At 44.4% G+C, this 27,830-nt stretch overlaps 2 protein-coding genes across 2 annotated transcripts in view; both read right to left on the minus strand.

The window, feature by feature from the left end:
• Nucleotides 1-13,089: 13,089 nt before the first annotated feature.
• Nucleotides 13,090-21,749, minus strand: GCSH (glycine cleavage system protein H). The gene is made up of 5 exons (XM_083514062.1): nt 21,301-21,749; nt 17,920-17,999; nt 15,428-15,491; nt 14,367-14,498; nt 13,090-13,799 (listed from the first exon to the last, which is right to left on the minus strand). The coding sequence occupies exons 1-5, from the start codon at nt 21,512-21,514 to the stop codon at nt 13,702-13,704; spliced, it is 588 nt and encodes a 195-aa protein (XP_083370188.1). The 5' UTR covers nt 21,515-21,749; the 3' UTR covers nt 13,090-13,701.
• Nucleotides 21,750-23,115: 1,366 nt separating this feature from the next.
• The window catches only part of LOC310711136 (polycystin-1-like protein 2), a gene marked incomplete at its 5' end in the record, with an annotated part of 50,845 nt that continues 46,130 nt past the window's right edge, over nt 23,116-27,830 (minus strand). Inside the window, 4 exons of the mRNA XM_083512605.1 lie at nt 23,116-23,532; nt 24,741-24,872; nt 26,184-26,285; nt 26,946-27,156. Coding sequence (XP_083368731.1) covers nt 23,404-23,532; nt 24,741-24,872; nt 26,184-26,285; nt 26,946-27,156 — 574 coding nt within the window. The 3' untranslated portion in view covers nt 23,116-23,403. The remainder of the gene's footprint in view (nt 23,533-24,740; nt 24,873-26,183; nt 26,286-26,945; nt 27,157-27,830) is intronic.

Consider the following 27,830-nt stretch of genomic DNA (forward strand, 5'->3'; position numbering starts at 1 on the left):
GGTCTCGGATCCCACGCTTTGCTTATTCATGAGAGCATTGGCTGCCACTAAAGGAACATTAAGGGCATTTCTGTCAAATCATTGACTCCTGTCAGGCAGCACTTCAGGCAAAGCAGTAATCAAATCGCACAAACCCATAACAGTGTCTTAAAAGCATCTGTTATCCTCGCCTGTTTTTTTAATGCCTCATAAAATTATGGCAATATTATTAGCTTGGAGGAGGCCGGCGGGGGGGGGGGGGAGAGGCCTCCTTCTTCCACCCCCACCTCCTGGGCCTTTTCCCTCTCAGGAAGGGATTGTCCTTTTTGATATATGTACCATGAGACTAAAACCAGAGCACTCCTCTGGGGCAGAAGATGGAAATTGTAGCCCCTAACGTCTGGATCCTACCACGCTGAGAAGAGACCTGCATACAGCTGTGAAGCTCATTGGCTGATTCTGGGTTAGTCACTCACTACCTCTCAGGTTGCCCTATCACAGAGACTGTCCATTTATATAAAAAAACAAAGCATCATCATCTTGGACAGCTTCAAAAGAGGATTAAACAAATTCACTGAGGGAAAGGCAATGAGTGGCAGCTAGCCATGATGCTTGTGTTCTGCCTTTCCTCTCGGAGGCAGCATGCCTCTGAATGGCCCTTGCTGAATGACAGGTGAGAGGAGGGTCCTACTCAGGGGCTTCCCACTGACATCTGCTTGGCCACTGTGAGAGCAGGATGCTGGGCTAGAGAGGCCTTTGGCTGGATCCAGCAGGGCTCTTCCTATGCTAACTTACATCTTGCTTTTCAGTGTTTTTCTCTCTCAGGGCAGCAAACAATAAAAACAGCTAAATCAGCAAAAACAATGCAAGGGGGAGGGAAATCAAATGTGTTAAAGCAGTAAAAGGAATAGAAACAGCTGTTGTTGGGAAAGCGCCAAAGTGCTGCCTCCCCCCCTCCAAATCGATTGCCAGCCTTGAATGTTGAAGTCAAATACAGTGGTACCTTGGGTTAAGAACGTAATTCGTTCTGGAGGTCAGTTCTTAAACCTGAAACTGTTCTTAACCTGAAGTACCACTTTAGCTAATGGGGCCTCCCGCTGCTGCTTCCCAATTTCTGTTCTCATCCTGAAGCAAAGTTCTTAACCCGAGGTACTATTTCTGGGTTAGCGGAGTCTGTAACCTGAAGCGTCTGTAACCTGAAGCATCTGTAACCTGAGGTACCACTGTACTTAGAAATCTTTCATTCCCCCCCCCCCCCGAGCATTCAACTTCATCACCCAGAGAGTGCAATGCCAGCCTTCTTCTGCCTGCCACCCTTTTCCCCTTCCCATGGTCTGAAGCACAATTGCACTGTGTACATTTTGGGGGGGGTAAGGGTGACACACCTTCCCTCCCCACATGCCCCCCATGTCATCTTTAAAAGAAGTATCCATGCCTTTTTAGTCCTGGTTTGTAATAGCAAAAGCTCTGTGACTGAGCTCCAATGACTTTAATTATGGTGTCCTTAATTGCTTTAACACAATTCTTCTTCCCTCTCAAAGCCTTTGCGGGGGTGGGGAGAGAATGAAAGAAGTGAGCTACTAATCTCAGTTCTTATTTAGAGAACTTCAGTGCCCTCCTTATAGTTAATCATCTCTCATATTTTTAAGTAAAGCAAGAGGAGGGGAGATTACCTCTATTCCCTTGAAGGCAGGTCTCTTAAATAATGGTCTTCAATCAAATGTCATTAGTGAATGAAATATTTTGACCAAGGAAGACCCCTTCTTTCAAAGCCTGTGCTCTAAGCAGCAGCCAGGACTCCTGGAGCAGGAACTTTAAAAGGCATTGTCTAGCTTGCAGCTCAGTGTAGCTCTTAAATAAAATATGGTCTAATGAAGCACAAGTCACGTAGGCCGGTCATAGTTGGTATGCACTGTGAAATTAAACTGGCAATTTCCCACTTTGACTGAACATTGGTGTAACATCAAAAATGGTGCCCAGTGCACCAAAACAGATCTGAAATGGATAGAAAGAAAAGGCGTGGTTTTTTTACAGGGTTTTTTTTAATGCAAGCAATTCACCATGAATTGCCCTTCACCATAAGGACAACAATCATCCATAGAATTTGTCACATCTGAGTGGTCTTGAGGGCTTCACATATGCCAATCCTGAGCTGCTCTTTTTAACTTGAGCTTTCCTATAATAAAGGGAAGCACAAAGGAACACCTTGGGAGCCTGCAAATGATGGAAGGTCCATTTTGGATCTCCTGACTCCATTCTTCTGTGGATGCTCTCAGTTGAAGCAGCAGTGCTGGGGACAAAGAGAGGTTAATGCTCCAACCCACTATAAATCTGTGCCCTAGAACTACTAAACTTGCTGAAGAAAAGAAATGCAAGGACATCTATCATGCACCAGCAGGGCTAACAGCAGTTTAGTTTGTGTGAGAAAGAATTAAATGAGCGATTTAACATACCCGTTGTCTTTTTAAAGTAGCTTTCAACAGTATTGCATTACATGTGTATTTATTGCATATATACTCCACCATTTTCTCCAAGGAGCTCAAAGTGGAATACAGTGGTGCCTCGCAAGACGAAATTAATTCGTTCTGCGAGTTTTTTCGTCTTGCGAATTTTTCGTCTTGCGAAGCACGGTTTCCCATAGGAATGCATTGAAAACTTACAAGACGTTTTCATCTTGCAAAGCAAGCCCATAGGGAAATTCGTCTTGCGAAGCAACTCAAAAAATGAAAAACTCTTTCGTCTTGCGAGTTTTTCGTCTTGCGAGGCATTCGTCTTGCAAGGTACCACTGTACCTGGTTCTCTCCCTCGTTTAATTCCCACAAGAACCCTGTGAGGTGGGTTAGGCTAAGAGGCTGCGACTGGACCAAGGTCACCTAGCAAACTTCCTAGCTGAGTAGGGATTTGAGCCCTGGTCTCCAAGGTTTTTTGGACGCGGGTGGCACTGTGGGTTAAACCACTGAGCCTAGGACTTGCCGATCAGAAAGTCGGCGGTTCAAATCCCCGTGATGGGGTGAGCTCCCGTTGCTCAGTCCCTGCTCCTGCCAACCTAGCAGTTTGAAAGCACACCAGTGCAAGTAGATAAATAGGTACTACTCCGACAGGAAGGTAAACGGTGTTTCCGTACGCTGCTCTGGTTCACCAGAAGCAGCTTAGCCATGCTGGCCACATGACCCGGAAGCTATACGCCAGCTCCCTCGGCCAATAAAGCGAGATGAGTGCCGCAACCCCAGAGTCAGCCACGACTGGACCTGATGGTCAGGGGTCCCTTTACGTTTATCTCCAAGGTTTTAGTCCTGCATTCTAACCACTACACTACACTGGCTTCCTTCCTGCAGCAAACTTTGGTGGTGAATGTCCCCACCCCCCACCCCAGGATTGCATGGCACAAAGCTGATGCTGATCGTAATCAGCCTCCCCACCTCACCCCATATTCATAAAAACCCCCACAACAGAACAGTTTACAACAATTGTACAAAAATCAATGCAATAAAAACGTATTTCAAAACATAGAATCAGAAATCAAGCTAGCTATTGTGGAAAAACATACTCTTAATTGCCTGCATAAGCCTGACAGAATAGAAAAGTTTTCAGAAGGAGCTTAAAAGTTGAAACAGAAGGTGTCTGCTAAACCTCTGTTTGCAGAGTATTCCACAGGACTGGGCAAATGACTAAAGGCTTGGTATCTTGTTGTCCAATGAACCACACTAACTCAGGGCATAACCACTGACACTCCTGCGGATGACCTCAGTGATCAAGGGTTCCTGTGGTACCCTGGACCTAAGCTTTGTAAATACAAGGACCTTGGACCTGAGTCAGCAGTAGATGGGCTGCCAGTGCAGGTGCTTTAACAATGCTGTCACTTGTTGTCAGCCAGATGCAACCCTCAGCAATCTTGCAGCTACATTCAATACCAGCTGGAGTTTCCAAAACAGGCCCAAGGGCAGCCCCACACAGAGTGCATTGCAGTAATCCAGCCTCAAGGTTACCGATGCTTGGACTACAGCTGTCAGGCTTTGGACGACACATTCTTTGACTATAATTCCCATCATGCTGTCTGGATCTGATGAGAGAAGGGCACCAGGTTCAGTAAGGCTCAGTTTTATGTACAGTACAGTTTGGCCAACGTGTATATAAGAGAGAGAGAGAGAGAGAGAGAGAGAGAGAGAGAGAGAGAGAGGAGGAAGGAAAATGATGTGGTCCTAGGGAAGGTTAAACACTCCTTCTGCTATGGCTACTGCTGCAATCAAACTCACTCCTCCCTTCCTTGGCTCCTTTAAAAAATAAAATATTAAGTGACAGAGATACAATCAGGAATCGTCTATGATACCTTTGTTTGAGTATGACTTTACTGTAGTATTTGATGCCTCTCCTGACAAGAGTCGTCAGGACTCCTAGTATGCTACCATCACAACTGCTCCTGTTAGAAAATATTTAAACATATGAGACTGGGCAGAGTCAGAACCCGCAGACACAGCAGCGATAGAGGCCACTTTCAATAGTGGCCCAGTTATACAATCAGCCAAACAGAGTGGCCAGGCTTTTCATGGACTGTACCACTTCAGGCTGCAGGTGACAGTGGGCATGCAAATTTAAGTGCTTTGTCTGGGGATTGGTGGGGGTGGGGAGAACACCTGCATAGATGCCCAGCATGTCAGGGCAAATGGCCAAACCTAACTGGGCACACTAAGTTTGCTGGGTGCAGGGAGGGGAGGACGGGTTTTTTATTTGATTTTTTGCACACAAGCTTGCAGCCCTCTCAAGTTTTGACCACGGTGTGTGTGAAATTTGCACCAAGGATCACATGATAGAGATGGACCTTTGGCCTCACCCAGCTGGACCAATGTTATGTGGTCTTACTAGCAGATGCTACAAGGAGTTCAGGGCTGTGCTACTTCTCCCTCCTTTTTTTAAATCTTAACACAGCACTCGCTTTTTGCACTTCTCCCAGAGGCAAAGGATGATGCCTTGTCTCCTGTTAGGCCACGTTTCTCTGGCAGCTGTGCTGCCTGCATCCACGTTCACAGAGCATGTGCCTTCCTGTTTGGAGTCACAGAGGCAAGCGGGAGCTCAGAAACATTACAAAACCAATGCCTCTACTGCTATTTTGAAACTCCTATAGTCCGGGGACCACATGGAAGCCATGGGAAACCCACTGGGATCTCAAGAGCAGAAAGGGAAGCTTTGTACTCGGCAAGATACAGACTACAAGCAGAGGTTTGCTGTTTTTGTTGGAACAGGAGACCCAGGCTAATTTCTGGCAGTCTCTCGACAGTCCCAAAAGGTTTTCTCTACTACACCTGTGTTGCCAACTCTAGGACATTTGCTGCAGCAATTTCTCCCAGGTAAGCATCCTCCAGGGGGGAAACACAGCCTTTTGGGGCAAGCAGAGGAGTAGATAAGCAGGTACTCAAATACTGTCAAGATTGGAGAATATAAAACTTGAGAGTATGTCAAACTATAATTAAGATTACTCTCCTTCTCCCTCAGTTTTATACCCATAGTCAATAAGAGCCAGGTTTATCCCTCATTTCAGCCTGTAATTTATTTCATTTTAACAGCACTTTTTACATGACCAGAATTAGTGTTCAACCAATCACATGAAATGTGTCTTGTGTGAAGCCCTGGAGGACATCCCAAAACTAAAGCTTTACTATAATGGCAGTTGTTACTAGACATGGTAGGTAAAAAAAATGTTATGTCTATCATTTTAAAGTTATTGTTATTATATTTTGGGTTACTGAACTGTTTTTGAATGGTTTCTGCCTTTTCTATCAATATTTTGTTGATATGGGTGTGCTGATTATTATATTGACAGGAATGCTATTTATATCATTCCTCCTTATTGCAAACTCAGGCGATGAGTCTCAACAGAACCGGAACCAAAGCTGGGCAGCTGGGAAGGCTCAGTGTGCTCAGGCGAACTCTTGGTGTGCAGTGTGAAAAGTGGGTAGGAGATCTGACTCAACTTTGCCTGCCTGCCTTTGGCTCCCAGGCTCTTGCCACCCGTTCAGCAAAGGGGAGATCTCACGTTTCCACCTTCCAAGGGCTGCCAGAGCAATGACCTGCCTTTCTCCACCTGCTCCAGCGATACGCAGTCTCTTCGTGTCCTTTAAATGTCAGGTTTGATTACTCTGCTGTCATCTCGCGGTAGAGATAGCAATCTGAGACCATTGTAAATCCCATGTCTCCCAAGGGATGGAAAGTGAAAGAGAATCTTTTATCCTCTATCAGTTGACGGCAGAGGCACCAGGCAAAGAGGCAGCCAGATTTGTCACTCATTCTGTGATGAAGACATTGAGATGCGCCAGCCACCGTCAGCTTAGCCGACAAAGCTGTTGTGGTAATTGGCTTGCTGCTAATTTAATTTGACACAGGGAGGCTGCTGCGTTGATACTCTCAATGACCCTGCTAACAAGTTGAGTGCTGGGGGGGGGGGGGCAATCCACTCAGCATCAGTCACTCTGCATCCCCTGTTCATCTCGAGTGGGACTCAAGTACTTTTGGCCATCTCCACACACAGCAAGATTTGCAGAGGTAAGACAGCCTGGGTACCACGTGTAGAAAACAGCTTTTTTGTTTCACCTGTTTTCTAAGGATATGCACTGGATTTGGCCAAAGCTCAAACAGAATCAGGCCAACCTGAGGGGATCCAGGCTTTGACTGAGTTAGGTGGAGACAACTCTGCAAGCCTGCAAGCGCTCCAGTTGGAGAACAGCCTTTACCAAAGGTGTCATGGGCTTTAAAGACGCTCAAACTCAGGGCGAAAGTGCTAAGAGGAAGGCACATTTGACAAACTCTCACCGTGATCAACTCCCACCCAGAAACCTATGTCCCCACTGTGGAAGGACGTGTGGATCCATAATTGGCCTCTACAGTCACTTATGGACTCACTGCTAAGACCGTGTTCATGGAAGACGATCTTACTCGGCTACGAGTGATTGCCAGAGAAGAAGAAGGAGGATCAGGCTGCCCAGAGTGATCAGGGGCTGTTGGGCTGAGGAGTTGGGCAAGTGGCAGCCAAGCATCCCTAGCGTGCCCTGGAGACACAGATCCCAGCAGGGTTGATTCCTGCTGCTTTTCAAATCCTCCGCCCACATGGACTGTGTTTGCAGAACAGTATCCTGCAGGAGAGATTAGGTAGGTGGGTCTGTATACACGGCCCTATCATTTGCCCATGGAACAATGCTTTGCTACTTGACACGATTTTGCAACTTATTTCCTGGAATGTATATACCACCTTTCATTTCCCGATGGAGTAACAAGGCACTTGTTCCACAACAGACCTTTATATATGCCCTACAGACACCTGCTGGACTACAGGTCCCATCATCCCTAACCATTGGCCATACTGGTTGGGACTGATGGGAGTTGGAGTCCAACAGCATGTGAAGAGCCACAGGTTCTGCACAACCTGTGACTTCACCAAGCTGAACTCTCCCCCGTTAGTTTATTGCGGCCAGATGTGGGGCTTGCAAACCCGCATCCATTTTGCTGACACAGGCAAGCAGGCAGCAAAAACAGATGGGTCACTTATAAAAATTTGTACCCCACCTTCAGTAGAAAAAATACTCCTAGGAATAAAGCATTACAACAATCACTCAAAAAGCAGTTTAAGCAGCAAATCAATAAACCTAACAAAAATAGCGAAACGGTAGCAGAATAAAAAATAGCAGCCACATCAGGTTAAAAATGAATTCAGCTAGCATTTTATTTATCAGCTAAAAAACAAACAGGAAGAAAGAGCATATAGTCTCATCTTCTACAAACCCAAATAATCCTAGGTCTGTTCCCCAGGATGTTGGAATTGGGCCTCTAGTGGGACATTTCCTATCCTTTGGAACTGCCTCCCATTATATATCAAACAGGCACTTTCTCAATTGTCTTTTCAGTGCCTGCTAAAGACTTTCCTCTTTTAACAAGCCTTCTAAATGGAGAGCTTTATTCTAGTTGGTGTCTGCATTGGATCTGAAATGATTTTATGTGTGTGCTGTTGTTTTAACCAGGCCCACACAAAAATATGTATGTATGCAGTTGTTTTGATTTTTTAATACGTAACTGTTTTGCATGTGTTTTTATTATATTGTAAGTTGCTTTGGGGTGCCTCGTTAAAAGTGATTAATAAGCAAACAAAAATGGACAAATATATGTGGTCCTTTGTGTTGACAGGATGCCCATCCCTAATCTATGATGCAACTTGGGCATGGACAGGCTTCTGGCTTGCCAGGTCTACTTTTATTTTTCCTTAGGTGCAACAGTGGAGGGCATAGGGACAACAGAGAGTGCCAATAGAGAGAGGAGTGAAAATTGCCAGTTTGCTTACTCATCCCATGTCCATAACAAAAATCTATCCTGTGAATGCAATCGGTGTTTGCTGTCTTTGTTGCTTGCAAATGATATGTAATTGATTATGTTCTACCCCCTACAAAGCAAGTTTTCCAGGATTCATTATTCCAATACGGCAAGCAAGCTAACACAACACAGCAGCAAATGGACTCCCAGATCGAAACACACAGCATGAAGTTCCTTGATCGTTGGGTTGCTACTTTAGCTGCTCAGAATAAAGACATCAGCACAGCTAGATGACTCCATCATATGAATCTGTTGCTAAATACACCATCCAAGCTTAGCGTGGGCAGAAGACAGAGTCTGCTGGTAGATGGCTGGATGATTTATAATAGATTGGCAATTTTTTCCTCATTCTGTCAAAATACTAGAATTTGGGGCCATTCAACGAAGCTCATTGTGGAAGATTCGGGATAGTACTCTAAAATGGCTTTTTCCGCATGCTGCATAGTTAAAACTCTTTGCTCCTAAAGAGGATTATGACAAATTCAGAGGGCAAGGCTTTCAATGGCTACTAGTCATGATGGCTATGTTGAACCTCCATGGCATGCCTCTATCTACCAGTGGCTGGGAGTTGCAGTCTGGTCCTGTTTGCAGGCTTCCCTTGGGCATTTGGTTGGCTGAACTAGATAGGCGTCTTTTGGGGGAACACACTGCCCTGCATGCCAGCTCAGTGTGCTAATGATTGGTCACCCTACCCATTTGCTCCTTCACCCTCCTTTCTTGACTGCAGTGGAGTGCTGGATACCTGGATTGGCTATAGCTTTCTTTAAGCTGTTGCCTGTGTCAAAAAGAAAGGCGCAAGCACACACAATGGCTGTTCTTGAATGTTCTCCCTAGGAAGCAGCTTGGAAATAACAGCTTGTCGGTTGTGCCTGTTATTTTCCCAGCAGGCTGCACCAAGTGTTTTGCAGCCGACTGATTGAAAATTAAGGTTATCAAAGGAAAGATACGTCCTTCCTCAAAGGAAGTGCCTTGTGTTTGTTCAGACTATGTACTAGGCCACAGCATACTGATGGGGGGGGGGGGTACATAGGAAACTCTCTTATACAGAGCCAGAGCATTGGTCAAGCTAGCTCAGTATTGTCTACACTGACCTGCAGCTGACCTTCCAGAGTTTTAGGCAGGAATATCTCCAAGCACCACCTGGAGATGCCAGGGACTCGAATCTGTCAAACAGTATCATCATAATATAGCCTTATGCTACAATCCACTATTAAAACACAGTAAGATCAATAGACCTATGTATACATGTTAACCATGTTGTATTCTGGTTTATGTTCCTTAGGAAAGCGCATTTGTCTGCTCATGTGCTTCTGCGCACAAACCTGTTGCTTGGCAAAGCACCATCTCCCTCTACTGGAGGGAGTGCAGCAAGCACTTTTTAAAAATCCATGATTTATTAGGGTTTTCACATTATCATCCTCCAACCTCACACTTTTTCTTTTTTTAAGCTGCAGTATTTTCATCTCTGTTATTCATTTGTTTAGCATACTATTACAGTGTTCAGTTATGCACATTCAGATAAGGATTAGGATAAGTAAGTATTAATGTTCTGCTGTAGTCCTAGATTAGCATCCATTAAGTTGGGGAAGTTTCCATCCCTGCCTTGTGCCTCCCATTGCATCTAATTTGTGGCTGTTACTCGGTGAAGAGTTCCAAAAATGCATTCCAAATGTCTCGGAACCTTGACTTTTAATGTATGGAGTAGAATTGTCTCATGGGTGACTAGTTGCAGGGGGTCTTGTGCCCAGTTTCTGGTACTTGGTGCCATGTGCTGGCGGATGCTAGTGGGACACTCTGACCTTGACTTCCTGAGCTTGCCGTCACAAATATTTCAAAGGGCAATGGAAGCAAAGGGTCAAAGCACTGGAATGTGTTAAGCAAACCTCAGTGTGTCTTTCAAGGTTTTAGGCTGCAGACCATAATGTTCACCTACTTGATCACATATCCTTTTCAGTGCACTATTTTTATTTATGCTGATGGGAGTTGGAGACTAAAAACGTCTGGAAGGCCACAGGTTCCCCTATCCCTGCACTGAACTGAAGTGCTTACACAAGGTCCTCTATCACAGATGGGCAAATTTTGACAAATTATCAGATTAATACAGTATCTAAAACCAGTGCTCCCACATGTTAAACTGGCAGGTTCCCAATTGCAAGGATAGAGCCCAGTGTGTGTATAGCAGGGATCCCCGTTAGGACATTCTAATGAATGCACATCCAGGGCACCCCTCCTGTGTCCATTTCACAGAACATCAGAAAAGGGCTCACACATCTGAACAAGAACTAGGCCAGAGGTAGCTAACCTGTGGCCCTCCACATTTCATCCTTCTGAGTGGATGAAACATTCCCTAAACCCTCTCTCTCAAGTGCAGCCTCCTGTGGGCCTCAGGACAGCCTGAAATTGATGGGGCAACCTGCCTGCCTTTCTGCCAACATTCCTATCCCTTACGACATTTGCAGCGAGTGAATGACCCGCTCAAAGTCACTGACAGGAACAATCATCTCAGCCTCTCGCAAGAGGTATGTTTAGACATCACTTCAAACAGTCTGTGAGAGCTGGAGCCAGGTTTAAGGGAGACCTGGAGAAATTGTTGGGACATCCTATTTATTAATGTATGGGGGGGGAGTTGGGATTTACCAAAAATTGCTCTAGGAGTGCCTATCCCATTCCTGTCCCGCTCACTAATTCTTCTTGGGCATTTTTGAATTTGTCTGCAATGGGTTTAATTACTTCAAAGCCTCTGTGGGCGTTTTTGCTCTTATTGTTCTCTGAGCATAAACTTAATGAAGACATCAACCTAGTGTGTGACAGCAGTGAAAAAGGCAACATGAGGGATCATTATGGAAAGGGACTGAAAATAAAATCCCATACCCTGTATCACAGAACTTTCCAAACTGTGTGTGGCAACACGTTAAGTTTGTCAGTTGCAGTGTGTGTGTATGTGTGTCTTGTCAATGCTCCCCACTCTCCTCCCGGAGCTGGAAAGGGGTTAGGTTTTTGGGGGGAGGGGTTAGAATTTATATACCGCCCTATACCCAGGGGTCTCAGGACGGTTCACAGTTTAACCTCCTGTTTGCTAGTAAAACTGAATTACTGTGTCATGAAATGATGCATGTCTAAAAGTGTCACCAACATGAAGTTTGGAAAGCTCTGCTGTATCATAATGCAATTATACTAATCTGTCTATGGTGCAGTCACACTGGGCGGAGCCCCGGTCCCCATACCTGAAAAAGGCTGCTGCAGACCTGGAAAAGGTTCAGAAAATGACAGTGAAAATGATTCCAGAGGTTGGAGCAACTCCCCTTTTGAGGAAATGTTTAACATGGGAGGCTTTTTAGTTTAGAAAAATGGCAAGTAAGGAAGGACATGATAGAGGGGTAGAGAATTAGGCATGGCATGGAGAATGTGATTCTTTCCCATAATACTAATGAAGATGCAGGACAGACCAAAGGAAGTGCTTCTTCACACATCACATAGTTAAAACTCTGGAACTGCCTACAAGAAGTAGTGATGGCCACCAAGTGGATGCCTTTAAGGGAAGGGGGTTGATAACACAGGAGTCCACCCATTCTTGCCTTTTTCTTAATGTCACTGAGGAAGAACAAAAATCCATGCGTCAACCCCACTTTCCCATCTGCAGAGCTGATGTGTCAAGGAAAGTTATATTGATGTGCCAAGAAAAGATGAGCAAGTGTGGTATAGTGGTTAAGAGTGTCAGATTGGGAACTGAGAGACCTGGGTTCAAATCCCCACTTGGCCATGAAGCTCACTGGGCGACCTCGGGCCAGTCACTGCTTCTCAGCCTAACCTACTTCCGAAGGTTGTTCTGGGGATTAAATGTGGAGGGGAAGAACCATGCATACCATCTTGAGAAAAAGGTGAGATATAAATACAGTAAGTAAATAAAATCATAAAGAAGAATACACTGAGGGAAATGAAAAACTGTTTCATCTGTTCCCAGACTTCAGAAAGGCATTTCCTTGCTGTGTTCTTTACCCTGGGCTGGTGCTAAGCCAAGTAAGTCTGCTGCCCAAGAAATTCAAGAGACCTATCCAAAAATCCCTCGTATTGTCAGAGGTGGGTAGGCACAATCTGAATGATCCCTGGGCACATGCCTCAGATCACATGCTGCTTTATCAGTGTCATTAACACAGCTGATACCCCAAGCAGTTGGAGTACTATTCATTACAGATTGACTGCCTGACCCTTATCTTCATTGCATCTTTGTCAAGGAGAATGCTTTCAACAACAGTTATTAAAAACGTAACTACAATGGTACCTCGGGTTACATATGCTTCAGGTTACATAAGCTTCAGGTCACAGACTCTGCTAACCCAGAAATATTACCTCAGGTTAAGAACTTTGCTTCAGGATGAGAACAGAAATCGTGCTCCGGCAGCGCGGTGGCAGCGGAAGGCCCCATTAGCTAAAGTGGTGCTTCAGATTAAGAACAGATGCAGGTTAAGTACGGACCTCCGGAACTGTACTACGGATTATTAGACTTATCTTTGACTGCCATTTAACTCCACCACAGGCTGCACACTGACGTTTTCAGTTCCCCAGATAACCTAACCCAGCTCATTTGACAGTTTCAAAACATTGCTTAGAATTTGTAGGGCAGACCCTCCAATCAGCCAAATGCACTACACTGAAGATTGATCCTGCACATTCCAAAATGCCACCTGAAAGCTCATCATTTAAATATTAACCCCAGAGAGGCTACTGTAGAACACACACAAAAAGAACAGCAAACACACTTGGTAAAGTCAGGATTTTTTATTAACTTCTGTTATCTGTTCCAAGGCAAAGCAGGGAGCCTTATCTGCAGAGGATCGCCACACCTCCACAGTTTCACTTAAAAAGGTGAAATCTGGTTCTGCTCTAGTCACCTGGAACCTTCACTAATTCTGAAGGCAGCAATGCAGCCTTAATATTACAAAACGTGATTGAAAGCAGACTGCTGTCTTGGGGAGGGAATAAAACCCGTGGAGCTGAAAAGCACAGTTTGTGCTGTGAAATTAAGGCTGTTACAGTTCTACTTTATCAATGCTTAGGTTTATTTTAGGAACAAAGATTATTCTACTCCAGATGTAATTATGAACTTCAAACTCTTGACATCCTATAATTACATTTATTCGACTAAAAAACAATACATGTACTAGAAGTGAAGATAGACACGCCACCCCAAATGAAAATGTTTTGACTTGCAGTCACTTGTGGGCATGGATCAGCACAATTTGAATCAAAGCCGGCATATTTTCCTTGAAAATTTCCTGGATAAGCTGCTCAGAGTTGAACCTTCTGTACACCACTAATTTAGGACAATCTACAGTGAAGAAAATGGTCTGCATTGGTTTACTGTTAACATTTGGATCACTCCTCAATAGATTTTATGTATTTTTCATATGCATCTTCACTCATGAGTTCATCAAATTCTGAAGGGTTATCCACAGTCATCTTGATAAGCCAACCTATGAGCATAAAAGCAACTCAATTAGAAGCAGAAGCAGCAGCAGCGGCACACACAACTCCCTGGAGCTCTAGTAAAATGCTGGCTCCTGACCACAGCAATTTCCATTCATGTCGACAAGCATAAAAGTCTCAAAGGAAACAGGTAACTTTTCACTAGCTGAAGATGAGAATACATATATAAGCCATTCCATTCGTGGCTATAGGAGAAAAGGAGATGGAACTGCAGGGCCTCTCTGCTGAAATATCAGCAACTCTTGGCTCTCCCTTTCCTTGCAATCTTTTCAGAATGGTCATTGAAAGAACTCTGGACCTAAGATATAGTGCTGAGTTTGCTTTGCTCCTCCTCTCTCCATGTCCCTTTCCCATCAGCCTGAGAGTAGGGACTACCTTATCACTGATATTTATAAAATGCTTTGTGGGCATTTTCAGCTGATGAATGGGATAAAAATGCTTTCAAATAAACCTCACTGCCGCAAGCACAAGACGATACAAAATGAGTTCCACTGTTATCCTTCCAACTCAATGATGGCGGAAACACTTTTGCAAAGTTAAGATGCCTCCCTTACCATCTTGGTAGCAAGATTTGTTGACAAGTCCTGGATTATCAGCAAGGGCAGTGTTGATTTCCGTTACTTCTCCTGTGAGGGGGGAATAGAGTTCACTAGCAGCCTTCACACTTTCCAAAGCACCAAACTCATCTGAAATACAGAATTGAAGAGAGCAAAGCATTTAATTTAGAAACTGAATTAACTGGGCTTCGAGGAAGTTGAGAGCTACTTTGCGCTGCCACAAGAATTTTCTAAAGGCAGGGAGCTCCAGTGTTGAAAGATTAGGAATTCAGGTAAATCCAAGCTCAATTTCAGCCTAGGTGGTGTACATCTTTACTCTGCATCCAGTGCGCTCCCTATGTGAAGCCGTGTACACATAGCGTTAGCTACGATCCTGTAGTTTCTTGAGAAATATTGCATTTTGATGTGTTTTTCCCCAAGCCAGCTTTGATCCGATTAGAAAAACATAAGCAATAAGAAAACACCCACATCCCCTCCCCATCCATTAGTGGAGACAGACAGCAGGCCACCTGGCAACACATCCAACTGTACCGATATGTGCAATGATGTGCAAATGTGGTTTGAAATGCAGCAGGAAAGAAGCAACACTACTTTGTTTTAAAGCTGCTATAATGTGTACACAACATTAGAGAGGAAAAACGATGTTTCCTCTCCCTCTTTACAAGAGTGGAGGCTATGAAAGGAGAAGGCTTAGATCTCAGTGGGTGCACAATTAGATCTGCTTGCGTAAGCAAGCCCAAAGATGCAATTTCCAACAACAGGACCCCACCCCACCCCAATTCCACATGACCAACTTTCCAAAGTAACGATCTTTTAAAAGTTGCTTGTGCCGTAACATTGGAGGTGGGGAAACAGAAGGAGCCTTCTATTCAAAGTCCATAAACACACACACACACACACAAACAAACAACTTGGTATGCTCAAGCTGTTGAAAAATACCTAAATTAGCCTTTGGAGTTCTAATCCAAGAAAGCCGCTACCATTTAAATCAAAATGCATTGCTTTCTGCCAATGTTGCAATGTGTTAAAAGTGCCAAAAAGTAAAGAAATTCGCTTACCCTGTTTGTTCAGCTTTGTTCCAATTTCTGGAAGACTACAATAAACAACGTCTCCTAGTGCTTCCTGAAACAAAAACATTCAGACATCAGCAAGAATTGTTAACTGAGAAAGCTATCAAAAAGTTGGAATCCCACCCCCCGCCTTCCTCCTGGCAAGAATTTAAGAAAGGAACAAATGCACAGCATTATAATCCACACACCCCAGAAGCTGGTGGCACTATTCCTATTGCAGTTCCCCAAAACCATATCAAACATGGGCTGCAAAGCTTCCCACACCTGTCTCTGAATACGCTTTAGTCTGGCAAATGAACTGTATCACAAACAAGTCATAAACATGACTGATTTATCAAGGATAATATAACTGGCTTCTCATACACAGCAAAGTCAAACTGGAGGGTGATGAATGAAGAGAGAAGCAGCTGTGGAGTCTCTCAGCCACACCAGCTTCGGAGCACCTGAGACACACAAAGACCCATGTTACTACCATCCAGCCACTTACAGCTGTTGTTAGGGAAGGACCTGGCCCCCTTTCCCAGACTACCTTTGTGTGTGCATTGTATTGCAGCAATCGCTCCATCCTCCCTCTTGTAATGCAACAAGGAGAGCAACACTGGTTGCTGATTTTGCCACTGGGCCTGCTCCAAGAATCTTGTGTTAATTCATAAAGCCCTTACACAACTTGGGCCCAAGGTACCTTAGGGACCGCCTGATCCCTTGTACTCCGCCTTCATCCCTGAGACCCTCTGATCATGGAATTGTAGAGTGGGAAGAGACCCTGAGGGTCAGGTCTCCCCCGCCTGCTTTGTGGAACTGCCCACCTGTAGAGGTTCAGCAAGAACCGTCCCTTCTTTCAGATATCTTCTGAAAACTGCACTGTTCAGACAGGCCTTTACTGCAAGATTTTTTGTTTAAGCCAACCAGCATCTACTGACTTTTAAATGTTTTATAAAGAGCTAGAGACTGATTTTATTTAACCTGTTGCAAGCTTCCTTGTTATGCTGTGAATTCCAGCCCAATGGTTGCCATTAATTTGATTTGAATTAATTTTATAATGAAATTATTTTAGAATGTTGTATTATTTTATTGATGTTAGCCGCCCTGAGCCCAGCTTCGGCTGGGGAGGGCAGGATATAAATAAAAAATATTATTATTATTATTATTATTATTATTATTATTATTATTATTATTATTAAATAAAACAAACAAACAAATAAATAATAGGTTGTGCACCAGGCATATCCAGGTTTAGAGAAGCAAGAGCAATGAAATACCACAAGATCTGTGGATGGGTTAAACATGGCTATAACTTTACTGGTTACAGTATCTCTGGCTTTGGCATAGCATAGGGCAACACCTGCCAACCGGTTGCCCTCCAGCTGTTATGGACTACGACTCCCAAGAGCCCCAACCACAGGTATAGTCCAAAACAGCTGGAGGGCACAGAAGGTAGGCATAGGGCAAGGATCTGCCTATGTGGCAGTCTGTCTGCTGGTTAAGGATGGGTGAATCCATCAATTTTCTCTCAGTTTTTCTGAAATTTAACACTCCACATTTTTATATCAGTTTGCAATTTTTAAAAAAGTCCTCATGAAAATTAATCAGCACTTTAGCACAAATTCCTCCTAATTTCTGTATACTATTTTGTCTAAACTACATGTTTTTGCAAAGCAATATTCCCTAATATGGTGCATTTTCTATGCTATTTTCACCAATACAACACATCTAATTATGCACGCTTTGCCCTAGTATATGCATTTCTGTACATGTTTTTTTGACACAATAAAATTTGGCCATGTGCTTTTGGGCGGTGAGGAAAGCCTTTTCAAACAGCTGCTCTTTATTTTTACAGATGAGGAATGGAGGAACTTTTCAAGGATGCCACGAGAAAGCTCTGCTCTGGGTCTTACGCAAGTTGCAACCAGCCAAGCTGGATGCAGAGCAAGTGACACTTGCAGTCCCAATCTCATTTAAGAAATTACATGGTTCCTATGCAGAGAGCAAAGGTTCAGGTGCTATCCATCACCACCACCACTGCAAATGAGGCAATAAATATATAAGCAGGGCAATAAACATTTCTATTTCTTAGGCTCCAGCACACACACAGCCATTTTGTTGTTGTTCTGTCTGCAAAATCATAGACCCTATTGAAATATTTAGGTGCATAGGGAACTAACCAAGCACCTGGGGATTTTCCAACCCCAGTTACAAGGACGTATTCAGCCCCATAAACGCATTAAAAAGTATTATCAACAATTAAACAAACAAAAAGCTTTGAGCCAAGGTTCCCATTGAGTCCTAAGTGTAAGATACAGAGCCAAACTGCTGAAGGGAGGAGAGGATGGTTTAAAGTGGCCAATAATGTTGGAGTTCCAAGTCTACAATTTGGCTCTACATGCAGAATAGGCAATAAAGGAGCCAAAGACCAAGGCCAACAGAAAAGGCTGATAGATGTCAATTTTGCAACACAAAGCTGAGAGAGAGAGAAGCAGTACCTGTGCAAAGTTGCTGATTCCTACGGTTCCAATACTGTTTTCAACTGTTATCCATTCATGCTTGTCTGTGAATCGACGGGCTGAATGAAGCAAACAGAACATTTCAACACACCTTGCTTTCTCTAAACACATTTTTTGCCTCAATGTTTTACCTTAAAATGTATCAGCATAAAAAAGCACTTGATTTCCTAGTTCCAAGTTTGCAAGCAGGAATTAGAAAAAGATAGCCTGCTTTCCTATTTCAAGTACAAAAAAAATACCACTCCCAAATCCAAGCTGTGCATCAATTTCATTATCCAAAGGAGCTTCACTCCTTAGGACTTCTGGTGTGTTAGTCCTGAACAATAATAAAAATCACCACTGCAGAAATAATATGTGGTAAATCAAATGTACTGAAATAGTATGTGGCAAATTGTTTCTCCTTATTTGCTTCACTCCTTAGAAGTGAAGCTCCTTTGGATATTGTCCATCTATGAATTATGTTTGCACTTCCCTGCAGTTAATTAAAACCAGCGAGAAAAGCTGGGATTCCAGTCAACACACCACAGTCAAATATCATAAAATAGCCCACAGTGCTATAAATCTGTGGGATGCCTGGACTCCCCTTCTAATTCTGGACCCCCTTTCTAAATCTGGGGTGCCAAACATTGAATTTAGCCTGTTAAAAAAGCCAGGCTGCTTTCCTGATGAAGTAATTGCCTGGAGAGATGGACCTTTAGAAGACCACAAAGAAATGGTTGATCAAAGAGGCTATTCACAGAGACTCTCTGGGCAGGAAAACAAATGGGAAAATCCCCTCCTGAGGTGAGAGAGAGTTAGCGGAGACAAAAGCCCAGTTTCAGAAGGGAGGGGCACAACTGTGGTGGGCTTGCAGTTTGGCAAGCAGGAAAGTAGAGGCCAAGTTGAATGTTTGCTGGCAGTTTTTGGATCCAACATGGCAGCCATGAGAGGAACAGGCAATCTGCTCCTGCCCCTATGAGAGCAGCAAGAGTGTAATGCTGGGAACTTCCTCTATCTAGACTCTGGTTGTAAATACGTGCAAATAAACCATATATGATCAAGATGCCACAGTCTCTTCTGCACCTCATTGTCCCAAAGGAAACACAGACCCTGGGCAAGCACGCCTAGTACCCTTGAAATCTCACACCACTCGCACAGAGTCCTTTGCCCAATCTTGCATGAAAATAAAGCTGTCCCTCCCCTCCCGGGACCCTCTCCCTAAATCTTTCTCCCCTTTTTTCTCCACCATGAGCAAGCACATCTTAGTGGTCCCACCAATATGCATACACCACTTGAAAGAAGTTCTGCAGCACAATCTACCATTCAAGTGAGTGAAGCCTTGCAGCACCTTAAATGATACAGGGATGGCAGGGCCTATTTTGGCCCAAGGGCTGCACTGCTTTGTGGGCAACCTGCCAATTGGGTACAAAAGCAAAAGTGATGTGGGCAATGGATGCAACTCTTACCTTTGTACAGTAGGCTACATTCCAGCCACCAGAGGTTTCCACATAAACACCCCTGCTCCGTGCAGGCAAGCAATAGGAATTATCAGAGTTCAAGGACACATTACAAGCAGGTAATAGTACAGAGCAGGGCTGGTGCGGGACGTGGGATGCGGCCTAGGGAAGGGTGTACCCTGGAAAGAGTCCTGAAGGCCATACAGAGAGGCATAGAGGGTCACATTCAGCCACCTGGGCCTGAGGTTACATTAACAGTACTGTGGTGTAAAATCTCATGACCCTAATTCCATATGCCTGCTGCAAAACAAAAACAAAAAAAACCCTCCATCCCCATCTTGCAGAATTTAATCTGAGAAAAAATGAGGGTGCATAGGGAATGACAAGCAATGCAATAAATTACTATGCCGCACAGCAACACAAGACCCAGTCCAAAGAGTCAGATCCAATCAGAGTGGGTGTGCCACTGGATATGAATGGCAAACTAAGCAAATGCTGCAATAAAATTAACCCTGTACGGACCACAGTGCTTCCATGGATGTTTATTAACATTTATGGGGTAATGAAGGAATGCAACCCTGACCTCTATTCTTTGATTAGGTCTTGGGCATGCAGGAAGCATGATTCGAATCCTGCAAAAATGCAGGGTAAAGACTGCATAAAGTCAGCCTATGAGCCAATAACAGCACAAACTCTGTACTGCACACAAGACAGATTTTAAGTTTGAACACCCATAGCTAGGTCAACCAAAGCAATCCCTTCCCTCCTGCCTCGATAGGTTAAATATCCCAATAAGTTTTGCACAATTAAATCCTAGGCATGTTACTCAGAAATGAGTCCCACTGTGTTCAACAGTGCTTACTCCAAATAAATGTGCTCAGGATTGCAGTACTGAAAAGCTCCATCCTAACTTTGTCTACTCAAAAGTAAGTCCTATTGAACTCAATGGGGCTCACACCCAGGTGTGTTTAGGACTGCAGTTTTTGAGGCTCTGTACACATTTAACTGAGGGACGCGGATGGCGCTGTGGGTTAAACCACAGAGCCTAGGATCAGAGCTGGTGATCAGAAGGTCAGCGGTTCGAATCCGCACAACGGGGTGAGCTCCCATTGCTCGGTCCCTGCTCCTGCCCACCTAGCAGTTTGAAAGCATGTCAAAGTGCAAGTAGATAAATAGGTACCACTCTGGTGGGAAGGTAAACGGCGTTTCCGTGCGCTGCTCTGGTTCGCCAAAAGCGGCTTAGTCATTCTGGCCACATGACCCGGAAGCTGTACGCCGGCTCCCTCGGCCAATAAAGCGAGATGAGCGCTGCAACCCCAGAGTCGGTCACACTGGACCTAATGGTCAGGGGTCCCTTTACCTTTACTTACACATTTAACTCATATCCCTCTACCCCCCCCAAAAAAAAGAACTTCAGGAACTGTAGTTTGTTAAGGGTGCTGGGAATTGTAGCTCTGCTCAAACTGCAGTTCCCAGGATTCATTGGGGACAGGGGATGTGCTTTAAATGCATGGTGTGTAGCAGCAAACAAGCTGCAAATTTATGACCGGCTGCTGGGGGAATAAGCCTCTTTGAACTCAAGTGAGGTAAACCCGCACAAGTTTGGGCTGCCCAGCTGCACTCTTAGGCACGCTTACTTGGGAGTAAGCCGCCTCTCGATTCTCAGGGGCTTCCTTCTGAGAAAGGCACGTGCAGGCTTGGGTTGCAAAGCAGTAGCAGCAGCAGCACCCCCTCCCTCCACCCAACGAGAGCGACTGAAGCTCCTCCGCAGCTCCCATTCATTGCAAAGGGCTTCCTTGCGCAGGAGACCTTGCCTCCGGATCGGGCCCCTTGCACTGCACCCTCCGCCGCCCACTTCTCCGCCCCGTGACCCCACGGCGCCCATTCATCCCTCTCGCTTCCTCTCCTCCCCGCCGCGACTCACCGGCGAGCAGCAACGCGGGGCTGGTGCTGAGCCTCCGAGCCGGGGCGGCCTGGCTGTTGCTGCTGCTATTGGCCCAGGCGGCCTGGGAGCAGCCGACTAAGGCGCGACGGGGCCTGGCCAAGCCGGCTGCACAAGGAGCAGCGGCGGCGGCGGCAGAAGCCGTGCCAGGCCCAACCCGCCGCAGCGCTCGCAAGGCCGCCAGTGCCGCTGCCATGGCGGGGCCGCTGCACAGAGACGCGGCCGGGGCCAGAGGGGACAAGCCGGCGAGGGAGGCGGCGGCGGAGGACAAGGGGGAGGCGGGCCTTTCGGAAGGGGGCCTGGCTTGGCCTGGCCGGCGAGGAGGAGGAGGAGAGTGCGGGGGGGGGGATGTGCGGGAAGCGGGTTGCCGCGGCAGCTGCTGCTTCCTTTATTTTACTTTAGGCATTTATTAACCGCCATCGACCGTGTCCTCTGGGCGGCTTGCAAAAAAGAAAAAGTGGCGTGTTGTTTTTTTTAAAAAAGTAACAGTAAAAAAATTAAGAGCAGTAGCATTTAGCAGAAAATCACCCCAAAAGGAAGAGCCAACACAAGCAGCTCGTCGTTCGTCTAAAAGCTTGCTTCAAGCCATATAAACACTATTCTGACAAACCCTTAGGAGTTTTGTTTTTACTCTCGCCGGAAACAAGTTGGAGGAGTGCATCCCATAATAAGTAGAGGAGTGGTACTTTTTGCACTTTAGGAGCCCATCGTGACAAGCTCCATAGAGCCCTGTTCCCTCTAATGAGAGTCCCAAAATGCAGATAGCTGTGTGCCGAAGAGCAGTGTGGTGTAGTTGTTGGGACTCCGAACTGGAGGACCAGGGTTCAAATCCCTTCCTCAGCCTTGAAGCTCACTGGATGACCTTGGGCTACTCCGTGTCTCTCAGCTTACCTACATCACAGGTTTGCAGTGGAGGATAAAATGGGGAGGGGGAGAATCATGCACTTAAGGAAAGGTGAAATATAAATGTAATACATGAATAAATAACTAAAAGCATATAGCATAATGGCTAATTTATAGGAGCAGCTAAAGTGCAATCTAATAATGCACTTCTCTGGGAGTCAGCTACATTGCTTACTTCTGATTCCATAGGTTCAGCCATTAACACACACACTTTAAATCTCCAGCCAGTTGAAATGCAAACTGTGTGTGCAATCAATACATGTCCTAGCATTATTGTTTGTTTCTTCCTATTCTCTGTGGACACCACTTCCTCAGTTAATGTTTTAGGACAGAGGCGGGGAACCTTGGGCCCAAGGGCCAAACATGGCTCTCTACACCTCTCTAATGGCCCTCCCCAGGCCAAAGGCCCATCTAGTCCAGCAACAGTTCTCCCAGTTGTGAACCAGATGCCCCTGGGAAGCTGACAAGCAGGACATAAATGCAACAGTGCTCACCACATCAACTGGTATTCAGAGCAGTACTGCCTCAGAGACTGGAAAGTGAAAGTAATCATTGTGGCTAATAGTCACTGATAGCTTTATTCTCTTTGGATTTGTACAATTTTCTTAAAGCTATCTAAGCTGATGGCCATCTCTACATCTTGTGGGGAGCAAATTCAACCATTTAATGATGTGCTGTGTAAAGAAGTATTATCTTTTGTCCTGAATATTCCAACACTCAGCTTTCTTGTATGGTCCCAAGTTCTAGTACTCAGAGAGGTTTCCTCCTCATCCATTTTCTCCACACCGTGAATGATTTTATACATTTCCAAATAAAGCATTTTCTAAGAATAAATTATGAATTGAACTGGTAATGATTTTATAATTTGTTATAAACAATGAAGCTGTACAATGCTTTGGATTCTTAGCTTTTATTATACTACGCTGTGGAATAAGTACAGAATAAAGCAGTATGCATAATCAAGCAAGCATCAGTTCTATAGTTCTGTCAAGCACTCATTTTCACATTTATCAGTACAGAGTTAAGGCCAGTATCTTAAGTACAATTACTGGAGAGCACATCAAGACCTCAGTCAATGGAAGTAATCCTGCTGTCTGCCACAACATTTCACAAACATGGAAGCCACAATATCTAAAGGCAGCTGCAAGAGCTGTAAGTTGAAGTGGGTAAGAAGACCAGTTGTTAGTTGCTCATCACAGGTTCTTCTAGTTTCTTGTCAGAGGCTGGTTTATGGTCAGTTTTACATTTTATTCCAAGGAAGCTGCAAATTTTCTTCAGCATTAGGTCAACAATCTCTTCCTCTTCAGAAGCCTAAAAAGCACACAGACACACACACAATACAGTTTGTATGAGTATAGATATAACTGAATTGCATCCTGGGCTTGTGTAGAATTTGTGGTGCTGATGATAACTACAGGCAGGAAAAAGTAGAACACGAAACAGTCATGTTAAACATTGTAGTAGCACACTGCAGTAAACTGTAGTGTGGCCAGGATAATACTGTATGTGAATTTCCTTATGAGTAGATTGTCAGTCAAACTAAACCTGCTGATTAATGTGCATGTGATTAGGCTGCAGACAGATACTAAAAATTACTGCCAAAAGAAAGGAAGACAAACAGGAAAATGTATTGGGGGGGTAATTTTTCGTTCTAGTTCATAGTTAGCAAGCTCAATCACAAGATGAGGTTTGGACAGCACACTGAGCCATACCGTGGCTTAGCTTAGTGCAGGAAGGAGTAAAAAGACGGGGGAGAAGCAAAGTGGATTACTGTGTCATGTGAACCAGGCCAGGGCCCCACACTTAATGCTAACACCATGGTTTAGTCTCGTGGATGAGTTGTGGAGAGTAAAGAATTGGGCTCGGACTCTCCCCTTCCCGCCTCCTGCACAGCCAGTAGGCAGAGATCTACAGATGTTTGTTCTGTAAGAATTATCTGTTTGTTTTGTTGTATGAACCAGGAATCCTGGCTTTAAACAAACCAGTTACTTAAACAAACCAGCATCACAACCCACAGTTTGAAACTGGCTTGTTCTGAAATTTACCACAGTTGTATAGCAGGTTTCCTGGTTCATAAAACAGGACAACATTCTTGAAAGTAATGGGAGGAGTGGAAGGGGAGCAGGCAAGCCTGATGTCCATGTACAGTGGTTACAAACACGTTAGGTTACAGACTCTGCTAACCCAGAAGTAGTACCTCAGGTTAAGAACTTTACTTCAGGATAAGAACAGAAATTGTGTGGCGGCGGCGCAGCAGGAGCAGGAGGCCCCATTAGCTAAAGTGGTACCTCAGTTTAAGAACAGTTTCAGGTTAAGAATGGACCCCCGGAACAAATTAAGTTCTTAACCAGAGGTACCACTGTACGTAGTACTAAACCATGGTTTAGTAGTGTTACATTTGAACTCGGCCTGTGCAGGTCCTTGATTAGTCGGATCTCCCAGTATACATATATATGTACAGACCAGGGCTGATGGCATCCTTAAATGTGGAAATTCACATATTACTTCTGTGGACAAACCTGATAATGTTTCTGTTCCTCACTGAAAGCGACAAGGATCACAGAAATGAAGAGATTCAACACCACAAATGTCATAAAAATGATGCAGGAGCCAATTAAGAAGGAGCCCAAGATGGGATTGTAGTCCAAGACCTGAAAGAGACATATATGTTACAATAAGGGATATTGTTATCTTCTTCTGGGAAGAGAACATTATTTTCAGGGACAGTACTTGTGAATTATTTAGTTTGCTGGTGTCTTGTGTAAGCATCATGTTTGCCCAAATGCACTCTGCCTTAATACTGAAGAGAGTGTTTCTTTGTATATTTTGAGGATAAGTAATGCTTAAGGTATGTGTTGCTGTTTTTTTATGTACAAGTTATACTACCGTACTTCAGTGGGAGCAGGGGGTAGCATTACGAAAAGTAAAAAAAATGTGTTCCCTCTTGCCTCTCCCATTCCAATGCATCATTGCCTGTGACTTTTGCTCCTCCTTTTCCACCACCCTCACCTGTCCAAAGGTCTCTTCCTGCTTAGTCAACTTTCGTCCTTTCTTCCCCTTTATACCCAGAACTGCTTTTCAAAACCCCAAAAGGTGATTTCACCTTTATTGCTTTGCTCAAAACACGCCTTTTCATGAAGCCTTTGGTAAACCACTTACAGTAGTCCCAATATCCATCCACAGCCTTTCCCAGCTTGTTGCCCTCCTGATGTTTCGGACTCCCATAATTGCTGACCATCAGCCATGCTGGCTGGGGATGATGGAAGATGGGAATCAAACAAGGTTGAGGAAGGTTGTCTTATGATAACTAGGGATGGGTGAATCTGTACATTTAATTTTCTCTCCGTTTCTCATTTTTCTCTTCCTAAGTTCAGTTCTCCACATTTCGCATTACAGTGGTACCTCGGGTTACAGATGCTTCAGGTTACAGACTCCGCTAACCCAGAAATAGTACCTCGGGTTAAGAACTTTGCTTCAGGATGAGAACAGAAATCGTGCTCCGGCAACGCGGTGGCAGCGGGAGGCCCCATTAGCTAAAGTGGTGCTTCAGGTTAAGAACGGATCTCCGGAACGAATTAAGTACTTAACCCGTGGTACCACTGTAGTTTGCATTAAAAAAAAGAAGAAGTCCTGAAAATTCACCAGCATTTTACTGCATTCCCCCCCATAATAGACACATGTTTATATGCAGTTTCTCCCTAATATACACATGTTTGCAAGGCAATGTTCCCTAATATGATACATTTTTGAATGTTACTTTTGCTGATAGATGCATGGTTTTTGCTTTTTGTACAAATTTATTGGTTGGAGAACGGCATTGCAAAATATAGATAGTTTAAGATGGGGTTGGCAAAACTATGTGTGTGGATGGTGCTAAATAAATAAGACAACAGATATGTGGTTCATTTCATTTAATTCAACCTTAGTTACAAGGGAAAAAACCTCTGAAGGATAAACCATACCTCTTCATAGTTGAAGATTCCAAGCTGAAGACTGACCATTGTCTCTGCAGAATCAAACAGGGTCTTGTAAGAGTTCAACTTCCAGCCGTATATCAAGTTTGTCTGCAAATTATAAAAATGGGAGGAAAACAGTTTCTCACCCAAATCACAAGGCCAGTTAGCAAGTGACACAGATTACTGGGCAGACTAGGTTCTCCATAATACACATGGTTATTTTTCTGCTTAGACACAGGGTGTATTGGAGCGGTTGGTGTCTCTTTACTGCAGAGATGAAGGTTTAGGTTAAAGCTGAGGTTGCAACTGAGAAATGAGCCCTGCTTGAAAACATAATTACTGTTGCTGCCAGTTGCTTTCACAAGCCCCCTGTGCTTTAGGCCTCAGCTTCTGCATATGTTTAAAGCACTCATACCGCTTTAAGAGTCATGACTTACCCCCGAAAGAAACCACCTTTGGGTTGAAATTTGTTTCAACCTGTTTTTAATATTGTATTTTAAGTGGCTGTAACCTGCTCTGGGACCTTAGGGTGACGAGTGTGTAGTAAGTTGAACTCATTGTCATCATCCTTGATATCTGGGGCTGATGGGAATTGTAGTCCAACAGCATCTGGAAGGTACCATTTTGACTACATCTGTATAACAGACAGGACTCTAAAAAAAATAGGAGCAAACTAATCCAAATTATGGAGGGTTGGTAGGGGGCGAGGGGAGAGAGAGAGAGAGCCAGAAAACCAATTGGGAATAGATGGAAGACATGGGTACTCACCGCTATGGAGTAGGCAAGGAACATGATTATAATCACAGTTGCAAATCCTGATATGTCCCCCCAGGCCCTCCTCAGGGTTGAGGTGATCATGTTCAGCTTTGGGTTCAGCCGCAGGAGATGCCAGAGTTTCACAGTGGCAAGAAGAACCAGAAAGGCAATCAGGTAGCCCAGAACTGCATCAACAGTCGCTGTTTGGTTGAAGCTTGCAAACCTGAAGGAATATGGGAATCGTTATGACATAGTGGAGGCTATTCTGTTAGGGCACATGGAGCATGGCTCCACTAACCTTAGTTACCCTCCACCTGCTTGCCTGCCTGCTTCTTTCCTTCCTTATAACCAGTCCTGGGGCTCTCTCTAGATGTCAGCTTCCTCCTCCTCTTTTGTCTCAGTGTTGCTTTTTAAAACTCACCAGGGAAGAGGATAATAATAATAATAATAATAATAATAATAATAATAATAATTTATTTATACCCCTCCCATCTGGCTGCGTTTCCCCAGCCATTCTGGGCAGCTCGAACAGAATATTAAAAGCACAATAAAACATCAAACATTAAAAACTTCCCTAAACTAGAATTAGTTGACACTGCCTGTCATTGACCTTTCTGCTCTCTGCTCTACCAGTCCCAGTAATGAGGCAGTGTTGTGTAATGGTTACAATGTCAGGCTGGGACTGAAGAGACCTAGGTTCAGATATTGGCTCAGCCACAAGGTTCACTGAATTTTTTTGGGCAAGTCTCTTTCTTTCTCAGCCTGATCTGCTTCACATGGCAGGTGAGAATCATGTTTGTCTCCTTGAGCTGCTTCTTGGAGGAAAGGTGGAGTTGGGCAAGTCAACCAATCCATTATTTTCCAATTGAAACATAAGCCCTTAAAATTGGACAGCTT

Source organism: Podarcis liolepis (assembly GCF_965112155.1).
Source record: "Podarcis liolepis genome assembly, chromosome: 7".
NCBI lineage: Eukaryota > Metazoa > Chordata > Lepidosauria > Squamata > Lacertidae > Podarcis > Podarcis liolepis.

What these genes read in the sequence shown, in the direction of transcription:
- GCSH (XM_083514062.1), bottom strand. Translation starts at nt 21,514, where the DNA reads ATGGCAGCGGCACTGGCGGCCTTGCGAGCGCTGCGGCGGGTTGGGCCT. An exon ending in CCCCGCGTTGCTGCTCGCCG is followed by an intron (nt 18,000 to 21,300) that starts GTGAGTCGCGGC and finishes TGCTTCATTCAG; the next exon opens with CCCGTCGATTCACAGACAAG. An exon ending in CAAATCTTGCTACCAAGATG is followed by an intron (nt 13,800 to 14,366) that starts GTAAGGGAGGCA and finishes TTATGCTCATAG; the next exon opens with GTTGGCTTATCAAGATGACT.